This window comes from Emydura macquarii, unplaced genomic scaffold, assembly GCF_026122565.2.
Source record: "Emydura macquarii macquarii isolate MOO-44397 ecotype Brisbane River unplaced genomic scaffold, CSIRO-AGI_Emac_v2 contig_374, whole genome shotgun sequence".
Taxonomy (NCBI): domain Eukaryota; kingdom Metazoa; phylum Chordata; order Testudines; family Chelidae; genus Emydura; species Emydura macquarii.
This window is the reverse complement of record NW_027130511.1, coordinates 5,557,114-5,570,062: the sequence shown is the minus strand read 5'-3', so window position 1 is coordinate 5,570,062 and position 12,949 is coordinate 5,557,114. Positions and strand designations below refer to the sequence as shown.

The 12,949-nt window shown below is 45.8% G+C and overlaps 1 protein-coding gene across 1 annotated transcript in view; it reads right to left on the bottom strand.

Moving 5' to 3' along the window:
- Nucleotides 1–4,146: 4,146 nt before the first annotated feature.
- The window catches only part of ALKBH1 (alkB homolog 1, histone H2A dioxygenase), a 32,598-nt gene continuing 23,795 nt past the window's right edge, over nt 4,147–12,949 (bottom strand). Inside the window, exons 4-6 of the mRNA XM_067532731.1 lie at nt 7,750–7,840; nt 6,250–6,443; nt 4,147–5,706 (exon numbers count right to left, since the gene is read on the bottom strand). Coding sequence (XP_067388832.1) covers nt 5,283–5,706; nt 6,250–6,443; nt 7,750–7,840 — 709 coding nt within the window. The 3' untranslated portion in view covers nt 4,147–5,282. The remainder of the gene's footprint in view (nt 5,707–6,249; nt 6,444–7,749; nt 7,841–12,949) is intronic.

Here is a 12,949-nt window from a genome sequence, read left to right as displayed (position 1 = left end):
TCAGCTCTGATCTTAAGGAACCAGCTCGAGGGCTGAGAAGGGAGCTCAGTGTCCATGGTCCATTTGAGCCATTCAGATGCTAATGAGGCTGGTGGAGTTTAGAATGTGAATATTTACTCAATGGGAATGAGACTGAAGCTACAAACTCATTTCACATGTGGGAGGACATTTAACAGCAACAAAAGAAAAGGCTGGATTCCAGCTGAGCCAACCTTGGTGAGTATGCTTTTGAGAAGGAAAATAAGACTGTGAATGTTTCTGCATTTGCTGGGACCTGTACAGCGATGAAGCAACTCCTCTTTATTCTGAAGAAAGAAAAAGCTACTGCAGACATTAAACATTTCCCTTCTCCTCACAAGCAGTGAAGACAGCAGCTACTGTTTCTACTGCCTATCTGTGCACAGGCTCTGGATTTCAATGAGACTATCAAATCCGGCTCCCTGCCAGCCTGCAAATGCTTATTATCTCAGGGAGATAAGAATTTAGCAGATTAACCTGTTCAGAGTGGTGTGCGCACGTTCAAATCCCCTTGGGACAAGATGTACCTTTAAAATAATAGAAACTAGGAAGGGGGAGACAGCTTGCTTAGACTAAACTTACCCATGACGTTCCAGAAGCACCTCTTCGTCCCACTGGGACTCCAGGAGCAACACTGCTCCGAGCAGACTTGCTGCTGGGAGGCCTAGGCCAAGTCTGCACTATAGGTGCAAAGATTTTGTTGGGCTTTATTATGACGTATATAGGGATGCACAAGGGTTCTTCACAAAAAAAATTCTGCTTGTTTTTTCCCTTAGTAATATGAGGAAAATCCTAAGACCTGTCACACCACAGCAGACCAATAGTGCATTTAGTCCAGTATCCTGTCTCTGACAAGAGCCAATACCAGATCTATCAGAGAAAGGTGCAAGAAAATACCATCAATGTATAAAGATTTATCTGCCCAAAGAAAGATTCATCTTATCTCTATTAGTCAGTGGTTGTTTTGTGCCCTGAAACAGAAAGATTGGTAGCCCTTTTAATAATTATTTTTGACATCATCTAATGTAACTGTGGCTGTTCTCATTATCCATATAAGTGTCTGATCCTAGTTTGAATCCTGCTGAACTCAGCATTGAGTGCATCTTGGGGCAGTGAGTTTCACAGATTAAATTACTATTCTGTTAAAATCATTTTATTTCATGTGCTTTACATTTGTTGCCTCTCACTGAATCTCACGGTTTGTGTATTATGAGAAAACAAAAATATAAACATCTGATTTACCTTTTCTAGACCATTAATTATTTTCAATACTCCTATCATGTCCCCTTCTGATTTGTCTTCTCTCTAAACAGTCCCAGTCTTTTCAATCTATCCTCGCATGGAGGTCTTTCTAGGTGTCCAATAATTTTGTCACGTATCTCTGGAGTCCTTCTGTGTCTGCGGTATCTTTTTGACATAGCATCTGATCAGACATAGAGCATAGCGTGCTCTTCCTCCAGTGGACTAAAGTATACAGTGTGCTTTCCATAACAGGGTCTTGCTCCTCTCTGTACAAGCCGCTAACCTGTTTCCCGGTTAAAGGGAAGTCACGGGAAGGAGTCACTGTTAGCAACATGTCACTTTGCTAAATTAGACTCATCTAAGACCGCAGCTGCAAGAAAACACACTCTAGAGAATACAGAAATGAGAATTTCAACTACTTCCCCCAACAGAGGGAAACTGATCAAGACCCAAACCAATTGTGGGGAGCGTGTGCACACAATTCTGGAACCAGTTCTCCCAGTACATTATTGATCAGGCTAGCAAGAAACATGTCTACAGCAAAGCTCCCCAGCTGCCAGGCTACTTTATAATGCCTGGCACTGACTTCTCCAGAGGGCATCATGCTGAAAGAAGTCAAGAATGAGGAGGGCTGCTCCATCAGAAAGGAAATAGAGCCCATGCAGGCTGACTTTCGAGGCTGCAATTCCCTCTTCTGCCTCCAGTTCAAATCCCCCGAGGTAATAACACTGCTCATGCTGTGGCTTAGGGGATATGCAGATTTCATTTTACACGCTGTCCACACTGGAACTTTTAGCCCATAAATTGTAAAGTTGATTGGCATCCATTACCACACAAATAAAAGAGGCATACCATGTTGATAACCAGCATGTTTCACTTACCAATATCCTAGAGTTGGCACATACTTGTCTTCCTTTACCCTGTGCATAACAGTAAGTTTGCAGTATAGATGGACCCTCTAAGACTGATTCGTCCTCCCTCCCAGTGTGTGTGACAGGACATCCCACAGTGCTTTGCTTCCCATGCTGCTGGTGCAACGTATTTATAACCTCTGAATGTTGTCCTCTGAGGCACTATGGAATAGCTGCCTAGATTTTCCCCGAATGAACCAGTAAACATGATTAGGTAGTGTGACAGGTATGGATGCACAAACTTGGGTTACACTATGAAAGAGCTGCTGTGTGGACATAAACCTCTTTCTTGCAACCAGGTCAAATAAAAGTTTCACATCCCAGTAGTCTTTTAGTGTGGCTTTAGTTCAGGGAATTCTCACTTCACTTGCTGCCACTCATATGCGCATATTTATTCGTGCTTCCATTTTGCTTTTTTCCAATTTTTGACCTCTAGACACAGAGGTGGGTTATGGCTCTCTCACCTACTGGATGGCCCAGTATGTAGCTAATTATGAATCTTTAGTCACTGGATGTAATCACATTCAGTAGACACACTAATTACTGATTACAAACTGTTAGCCCTTCCAAACATAACCAACAAATTCCTAGATTGTCTATCAAGCACATGGCTTCAATGACCTAATGGGTCCTCCCCATCTCTAATGATTCAGCCTGCTTGTAGTATTTACTGCAATTGCAGACATCTCAGGCTTTCTACAAGGGTTTAAAATTCAACAAGTATTCCAGTTCCTGAAACTCATGGACAGCTGAATCCTGTTCCATTTCAATCCCCTATTTGGAACAGCAGCAGCTGTAGTCATTGCTTGGCCATTGGTCTGTAGAGAATCATAGAAATAGAACATGCAAAAGGCTGACAATTCCTATCCTATCTATCCTGTGGATGGGGCCAGAGCTAGTCACTGCTATCTAACTCTTAAGGCTTTGTCCTGTCTAGTTTTCAATGTGTGCTGAGCAGATGGAGTTGGGAGGGACTTTTGCTGCTCCCCTTGCAGAGACATCTTGGGTTTAAACCTATGCTGGGGATGTTTAAAAATAGAATGTCTCCCCTTCCACCCAGAGGGGACCAGGGTTATTATCTGCATCTTGAGCCTATCGACCTGGGCATAGTTCCTTAAAAGGATCACTGGTAAGTAACATTCATCTTCTAAACTTGGACAGAGCTGCTTTTAGACACTTTTCCAGTTGCTAACAGAGATATTCCGGAGATATTCCATGACTGGAATGCTCGAGACTGAAGCACAGATCTGGAACAATGCAGTTCAAAGGCAAGTAGTGAATTCATTGTGAATTCTCAGCCCTCAATAAACTAACTTATCCCTTTAAAAAACAGAGCAAGAATTTTGCCCTTTATTTCTGCTAACGTGCTCACTGATATTTTCTGGGGTTTATTCAAATACCAGACTTTTAGTTCTCATGCAGCCACCCTACAGCATTTATCCATGACAGACCCTGCTCCCCCAAGACTTATGCATGAGGAAAACGTTAAGTACACTGAGGACTAAAATGTTTGGGGAACACTTTTGGTGCCGAACCCCGGAGGGTCAGAGATGGAAAAGCCCCATCTGATCACCTTATCCATCCATTTGCAGGAGCCCACCAATATTATGTATGGGTATTATGCAAGGCACTGTGAGCACACAAAGAAAGACAGTCCCTGGTCTGAAGTTTGTTCTGTAAGAAATAAATAGATCAGATGTCATTCCCCAACAGGAAGAGAAACCAAATCCATATTGGAGTTGAACTTATCCAAGAGGCATTGAAGCCCAATATAGCCCAATAAAAATCCAAGCAGCACATAAACCAAATGGCCCTGCAGCCCTATGCAGGGTTCCTTCTACACAGCTGGAAGACAGCAGGGGTAGCACAACCAAGAGAAATATGAGGGAAACAGCAAGAGGGATGCAGCAGCATTAACAATACAGAAAAATAACTAACAGGAGAAAAGAAAAAACGTCCAAGAGAGATAGAGATCTTTAATTTAAAAACAGAGTAAGTTTATTCATGGGGAAAGCGTGACAAAATACCCCTGGGATAGAGCGTTGCCCTCAAACAATTAAAATTGCATTAAAGAGCAGATAGGAAGGTCTGAGTTCTAAAGAAGATGGGCACAGAAGCCAGTGTTTTCCTTATTTTGTTTCAATACAATTACCTTTTGGGCAATAGCGATAGTCACTGATTAATTTCTTTTTTAGGTACTTAATTTATAACTTCATTGTTTCTGCTTGTAAGCCAGTCTCCTCATGCTGCTCCTTAAAGGAGCCAGTCAGGGGCTGCAGAGACTGCATTCTGCAGACAGCTAGAGAGATTGATTCTGACAGAGCGGGATCTAGGGCTCAGTCACACAAGGGGCATGGGAAGGAAACCTGAACAGAAATCACTGTTCCTAAGTATTCCAGGGAACTCTGGCCCTAATTATTGTGCTTTAAAACCTGAGGTATTTAACAGAGCTCAGTCCCACCATGAGATGAGTCTCTGCTGCAGGCTGTGGGGTATAAACAGACAGACAGAAGGCCAGGCTCCAGGTGACACAGCAAGCCTTCTGCAGTGTGTGTTCAGGGTAGCCTCTAGCTTCTGAAAGCTGAGCCAGTATGAGCTGCAGAGGTGGCCCCATATTAAATGCACTGTGAGCAGATGCCACATTCAGACACATGTTGCCATTCACACTCGTGCATGATCAGTAGTGCACTTCAACTGGGTTTTGTAAATCCACACCCTTCCCTTGGCTAGCACCTTCTATTCAAGGATCTCAAAGTCTTTAATGAATTGAGCCCCAAAATCCCTGTGATAGGGGTATTTTACAGATGGGGAAACTAAGATATAGAAAGGAAGTTATTTGCCCAAGGTCACACAGCAATTGCATGACAAATCTGGAAATAGAACTGATCCGAGCCCTATGCTTTTCCTACATGCGTATCCTTCCTCCCCTTCAAAGACCCTTCCCTTATCCCCACCCTCACCTTAAGCAGGAAAGTTAAACAGTAATTCTGTTGGAGTCCCTTATTCTCTCCACAATTGGATGGTGCCCCATGTGGTCACCTGAGCCATCTGCCCCACCTGGGAGATTGTTGGCCCAGTCCAAGCCAAAAACCCGAGAGTGGTCTCCAGATATCAGTTGTCAGTATTCAGTTTGTGCCGCTTGACTTCGCCATCCTCCTGGTGGTCACAGCTTTCGGAGGCTGCATCCCATTCACTCTTTCTCCTGGACTCATCTGGAAAGCTCTGACCCATAGCCAGCACCTGCCTGATGGTCATGTTAATGCGGGAAGTCTGCAAGTACTTGGTACAGATCTGCCAGTCCTCTTCAGAGCAGTGCTTAATGACTGAGCTGTCAGGAAGGTCTGAGGGGAATGCCTGCTCCAGGCACGAGGGCAAAGCTGTCCCCTCAGGATTGGGGAGGATCCGTGGGACAGCATGGTACAACAGGCGGCTGAAGCCAGACATTATCATGATGTCTCCACTGTGCATGAACATGGCTGTTGGGGCTTCATCCCGCTTCAGGCCCCCCAGCAAAAATATGGAGGATTGTCCAAAACTAGGAAGCATGAGAGGTTGCAGGTGGGGGGAGAGGCAAAAGAAGGGAAAAAAAAAACACATACAGAAGGGAAAACTCAGTTAGGGAAAGAATAATTATGTGCAGAAACAGAAGGATTTTAATGAGTTAAATTCCTCTTTACAGGCCAGATGGACCCACACTTACAACTTTATGTTTAGTGCACATAATACAGACTAACTGTGCACTGGTTTAAGTTGGGCAGGAGGTCTGCTGGTGTATTTCATTCCTGCCCTTCAGCACTCCCCTGCCATTCAGCTATTCTAGTCCTGCATCCCCAATTCTGAGGAGCAGCATCCACTGTTATTCAAATCCTGTGACTCTTTAATGAATAGCTCTGCTTATGCACCTCACTCCTGACCTGCTCCTCAAGTCTCCAGAGGTGAAAGGTTACAAACACACCATTTGCCACCAAGTCCCTTGGGTCTCCTGTAACCTTAAGCAAGTTTACAAAAAGGTGCATTCAGCAGAAGACAAATGAATCTGCTGCCCCTCCATAACACACAAGCTCTTCCCCTGGCTCACCTGAATGATATGAGAGGCTGGGAATGGTCCAGCTCAGACTCATCTACGTGAATTCCTAGTGAAGAATCCAAGTGATAATAGTTCAGGATACCTGCTTCAGCTCGGAAGCCGTGGAACCCACATGCAGTAGCCACTTGCTCTGACAAGAAAGCAAGGTCTGAGGGGAAAGGAGTGTAGTGATCTGCTGAGTATTTCTGCAAAAGGGAGGGTATAGAGAAGAGAAATCCTCAGGAAAAAGAGAACCTAAGAACAATAAAACTAATATTAAAAAACAGTTAGTGAGAACTCAGGGGTTTGTTTTACAGTTTATCCCATGCTAGTGCAAGCTGACAGCTGGAGAGTGACATCTTAGATTACTCCAGAATGATCACAACATGAGGAGCAGCAGGGTAAATGTCCCTCACACCCTGCTCTGGATGAACACACTTTAAGGGTACAAAATAAGTTCAGGCTCAATGGTCCGGGGTCTGTGAGGAGACCACCACTAGACATGCATGCTCATTAGTGCCATGAGATATGGTGGTTTGGGTGATAGATCTGAGGCCACTAGGAATTGCCCTGAGACCCTCAACATTTCACAGCTACTGAGGCGCTGTCAGAGAGGACCCACAGTCATTACCTCAAGTTGCCAATCCAGAGGTAAAAGGCTCTGTATCCAATCTCCAAAGCCCTGAGCCAACTAGCTCTGTCTCCTCTTCGAACAAAAGAAACCAAATAAACGGAAGCTGCAACGCTACCACTTCCACTTTTCCCTTCTCCACTGAGTATTTCTGACTTGGGAGACTGGGAGGGAGCAGCTGCATTTTTATTACTGTTCAGTAATAGGCTCACCCTATACAGATAAGGCTGCAGGTTAATTTGGCTAAGTGTGTCTGCTGCGCGCTGATAGATTGTGCTCTTGTGCTGCTCTGTATTCCTCTTCCAGCCTCCCTCAGATTGTGAGTCTGATTAGAAAGGCCATTTTTGTCGCTGAGATCTTCAGCAGCTGCATGATGCCTGCTGGCTGGTGAGGCTCTGCTACTGTTTCAGGCTTGAAGTTCACAGTTACCCCAACCACATTCTCCTACTCCTCACCAAGAGGCAGTGTTTCTTAAAAGTAGCCTACCCTCACATACTCAAGATCAGGAGATACGCCCCACCCTTATGTCCAATTATCAAGTTATAGTGTTTCAAAGTTCACCCCTTTCAGTGAGAAAGAGATGCTCTGAACAGAAGCTCAGGCCTGCAGGCCGAATGTGCCACTGTACTACCTCCCAAAGGAAATGCAACACACATTGGCTATTAAACCCCCAACATAAGCATAGATAGATTTAAACTCCCATGAAGTCATGCTTTGGCTCAAAGCCCTCCTCAAGACAGAGCCTGTAGGGCCATACAGATTTCATTACCATTACATTTTGGGATGTCCTTCTCCCCTCCTTTTCTGACAGAACTGCACCCTCCATTCAGAGCACACAGGAAAAAGGAGAGACAAAAGAGTGATCGATTCCCCTTAAATACCTTGGTATTCCAGTTATAATGGTAACCTAAGGTCACCCAACGCAACTTCTCCAGTAAACTTCTGGGAGCCGATTTGCTGGAACCTTTGCTCCTAAAAGACAAAATTTAAAGAGACAATAGAATGGACATTCATCACCTTCATGGCATTCTCTGATACTGCTGTATGTAGAAATGGGAGACATTCACCCATACAACAGCACATTAAACACCTCGCTGTGGATCTTTTATTTACAGTGCCTAAGTGTTCTCCTTAGGACAGTTGCTCTGAAAGTTCAGTTTATGCCATTTGTACAAAACTTAGGAGCCTGGTACAAACTGCCCTCACTGCATTTTCAATATAGGAGCTACAGGGGTTATCACGGGAGCAACAGAGATGATCAGTAGACTGAAGGAGTTAATTTAGAAGGCAGGGTAAAAATTAAATATGTAGCACTTTGCTAAACCACAGCTAATGTGGGAGGGGATATCAGAGCCTATGAACATCTGAAGGATGTAAACAAAAAAGAAGAGGAAGAATTATTTAGGGCAACACATGGGGTATAACTAGAAAAAAGGGATGAAATTAAAAAAGGGAATATTTAGGCTGAACTAGAGGACAGTGAGATGGGTCAGGCTGTGTAAAGTCACCAAAGAGAAGGGACAGACGCTCTGATGTGTGGTGCTTTAATAAAAAAAAAAAAAAAAAAAAAGTTGATGACAGGCTGTGACCAGAAGACATGGTGGAAGGAGTCATGCTGCACTGGCTGTGGGATATATGATGGATGACCTAAGAAGTCTGCTCCATCTTGTAATATCTATGATTCTAGATTACTGCTGCCAACCATCCAAACTGGCATGTAGGACAAAAAATTCCCCAAAGTGTTTTTAAGGAAGACAGTCTCTGACTGGAAATATCATCCTACTGTGACACAATAATTGCCTCCTGAAGTGACAGCCATAATGTAGATGGAGCCACTGGCCTGGGCTAGCAGAGTAGCATTCTTCCATTGTTGAGAAAGGATGGCAGGAAACGGAGGGGAATAGCCACTTGTTCTCTTGCTATAGGAGGTGGAGGGATACCTGTTGGGATTCACCAGAGGGCAGCGCTATAAGAAGTCACATGACAGCACATCAGTGGCAAATATAGAGGGGGCTGCAGCATGCAGATGAAACACCTCCCAATCCACTTATCTCAGCACCTGCAGCTCCTTTTTCGCAGCAAACAGTAATAAAAGAAAGAAAGAGGCTCTGTATCCAGAGCATTTTGATAAACAATAGTGCCAGGCAGGTTGCCTTTCAGTTATAAGGCTTACACACCTCCTCTCCTAGCAAACAGGAAACATGCTGTTTCTGCTGCCACTGCCAAATCTGACCCAAACCTCAATGTTCGGCTCTTGCCTTTCTGCTTTTTCTGCCTCTAAATGTACTGGTCTGTAGATAGTAGCACAGCTCCTAGCCTGCACCATGCATAGGCCTTTACAGGCTAACTTCCACAACTCCCAGACTGACAGGAAATCCCATTCAGTTTCCTTCTTCAAGGTACAATACTGGTAACTGCAGTTACTGTAATGCAGCAATACAGTAACCTTCAAATATCTGCTGGACTGAGTGACCTGTGGAGCCTAGAGACAGACATGTGGGACTGCACTTAAATGATGAAGAGCCTAAGACTCTCCCACACTTCTAAGAGAACTTAACGTGTGCAATTAAGACACAATTCTACTAGTACCTCAGTGTTTCTCTTCACCTGTTTTTTGTTACAAAGCTAGAGGTGTTTGTGTGATACCAGGATCTCCACTTCTTACATGTTCAACAGCCTGGTTTGAATACTTGGTGGAATTTCACAAATGATTACTGTGGAAAGGAAGTTGATATTTCATATTCTCGGAAATGATAAATTCCTAAGTCTGGAATAGCCCGGGCTGTTGCAGGTACTGAGGGGTATTGGTAAAGCTGTGTGTGTGGGAGGGAGACAAAACTGAAATAGCAGGGAGCCTACATGTCAAACTGAGGTGCAATAGCAGAACTAAGTGGGGTGCCCAGTTAAATAATAGCAGGGGGAAATGCAGGGGATACGTGAGATGCATCAGCAGAGCTCTGGGAGTAGGAGGAGCTCAAGACTGGAAAAGGAGAGGATTGAGGATCAGGAATGAGATACATTGGTAAAGATATGGAAAGGGGCATGAACAGAATCCGCTTGCAATAAGTGGGGCTCTAAATTTTCTCTTTCAATAGCACAAAATTCACTCATTTTTAAAAGCCCCACTGTCGCACATGCTAAATGGCTTTTGATGGCTCTTCTCAGGAGACAATGGAGTTTCAAGTTTTTAGATTTATTTACTCTTATATAATGTATTATGCTCCAAAACCCATGTCTTCCTGCTGGCATCACTTTCCTCCTCAATCCCCTGGTAGCAATTGCCACTATAACACCCTTCCTTCCTCAGCAAGAGCATGGAGGGATATACTAAAGCACTCTGGAGCTACTAACAGTTCCCAATGTTTAGGAGAACACCCAACTTCCCCTCTGCCATAGATGAGTTCTTTACAGGTGCCTTCAGGGAGTGGGAATCCCAAGATCCCTCCGGAGCATGGAGCTCCTGCAGCCACAGCTATTTTAAAAGTGTGCCCAACCTTAAAAGTGGGCCCTTCCTTAGGCCAGCAACTCTCTCTGCTCCCCGAAAAGCCCTTGCCTCAAGAAGATAGATGAGCTAGCTGAGTCACTTGCTCTCACCTAGTGAAAGTGCCCATGCAGCAGTCTGCTTGCTTGTTCTCTCAAATGAGTGCTTACTAAAAGTGCTGACATTTCTCCCAACCATCACACTCTTGCAGCACAGCTTTCAGCTGAACCAGAGCCTGCTGAAAATTAACCTCCATCCTCATCGCTCTCTGTGTATGCAGAGGATGCTCCTGGCAAAGGCCTACCAAGTCACAGTGGTACCCCATTTCTCTCATCTGTTGACCTGATTTTAACAAGCAACTCTCATACTAGATCGAACACAGAAATGTAAAAGCCAAGATTTCAAACATAAAAAACCTGAAATCCTTCACTTACCCTTGGATCAGCTACAGCATGGGTAGCACCAAGACAAGTTTCTGCCACACCACTCTGCAAATGTGCCTTGGAGGGCTCACCTCTCAGGGCAAAAGGGGAATTGCATTACAATAGAACATTTAATTCTTGGCCTCTTTGCCAAGACTGGATGGCCAATTAGCGCTGGTCAATCCATTAGTGCTGGTCAAACTCCAAGTCAGATAATGATGCATGTAAGTGAACACCATTCTGGTGCTGTGAAAACTGGATCTCTGGAACTGATTGAAATGGACTGCAGCATCTTCCCCCTACTGAACCCCAGAGGGAGGAGAGAAAGCAATTTCCCGAAGCAGTTTTGAAGGAACTCGGGAAAAGCAATTTGCTTTCCTTAGTAGGGCTACAGTAGCTCTCCATCACTTCAATACAGTCGGGTCATTTCTGCTCCGTTGATAAAACATTAAGTGCATCTTCTGGAAGAGAGAGGGAATGGGCATGTTTGCAGGCAAGGAGGAACACAAAAGGAAACAGGAAGTGTCTCATGTTTGTGGAACCCTTGAAATCAAAACAAGATTAGAAGATGAGACACAAGACTGGCTGGCTCAAAAGGTTCAGGGAATGGGATGTGGAGCCTTTCACCTGTAGGACAACAGTTCCCTGGTTGGGATTACAAGGGGGGCTGGCTGGCAGGCTCAGAGTGTTTGGAAAGCGACTCTTCACCTCTAGAGCACTGGATCCAATCCAAGGTTTAGAGAGACCTCACAATTCCTGCTGCCTGGGCTCACTGTGGTACAGCTCCTGATCTCTAGGGTGGGAATGCAGAGAGGTAATCGTTACCTTACCTACTCTCGTCACCTTCTAATGGATTTATAGCAGACTGCAATTGGAGGATCCTGCTCTCTGGGCTGGAAGGAGGCGGCTTAGCAAAGGTGCACACCAAGCAATGCAAAGATGTAACTTGAATTTAAAATGTTCAAGTCCATAACACACCGTATGAAACCCTTCTTCTTGCACAATATTCTGCCAATTCCATCCCCTGCAAATATAGTAGACTCAGACTTTAAGGCCAGAAGGGACAATCATAATCATCTAGTCCAGGGGTTCTCAACCGGTGGTACGCGTACCACCAGTGGTACGCGGAAGACTGCTTGGTGGTACGCGATGGAAAACGCGCCGCCGATTCCGCCACCGAATCCCTCTCTCACCGCCGCCGATAAACCCTGCCGCCGCCGAATCCCCCCCCTTGCCGCCGCCGAAAACCCCCGCTGCCGCCGAAAAACCCCGCTGCCGCCGATTCCCTGCCGCCGCTGGAAAACCCTGCTGCCGCCGATTCCCCCCCCTTGCCACCGCCGAAAAACACCGCTGCCGCCGAATCCCCCTCCTGCCGCCGGCGAAAAACCCCGCTGCCGCCGAATCCCCCCCGCCGCCATCGAAAATCCCCGCTGCCACCGATTCCCTGCCGCCGCTGAAAAACCCTGCTGCCGCCGATTCCCCCCCCTTGCCACCGCCGAAAAACACCGCTGCCGCCGAATCCCCCTCCTGTCGCTGGCGAAAAACCCCGCTGCCGCTGATTCCCCCCCCTTGCCGCCGCCGCTAAACCGTGCCGCCGCCGAATCCCCCCCCCGCCTCCGCTGATAAACCCCGCCGCCGCCGAACCCCCCCTTCCGCCGCCGGGAAACTTTGCCGCCGCCGAATCTCTTCCCCTGCCTCCTGTAAAAAAACTTTTTGCCGCCGAATTAAAGCTTCCCCCCCCGCCGTGAAATGCATTTGCCGCCGCCGAATGCACCATCCTCTTTGCCGCCGAAAAGTGTGAAATGGCGGCAGGGTTTCGGCGGAGGGCATTGATCCCTTACGCAACCCCTCAATTTTACTGAGTCCTACTCTGGCCAGGTACAGTTAGGTGAAGGGGTACTTGACCCGACTGTACCTGACCTGAGTGGTACTCTGTAAAAAAAGGTTGAGAACCGCTGATCTAGTCTGACCTCCTGCACATTGCAGGCCACAGAACCTCACTCGCCCCTCCTGTAATAGATCCATTACCTCTGGCTGAGTTATTGAAGTCCTCAAATAATAATTTTAAGACTTTGTGTTAACAGAGAATCCACCATTTACTCTAGTTTAAACTTGTAAGTGACCCACATCCCACACTGCAGAGGAAGGAGAAAAAACTCCAGGGTCTCTGCCAATCTG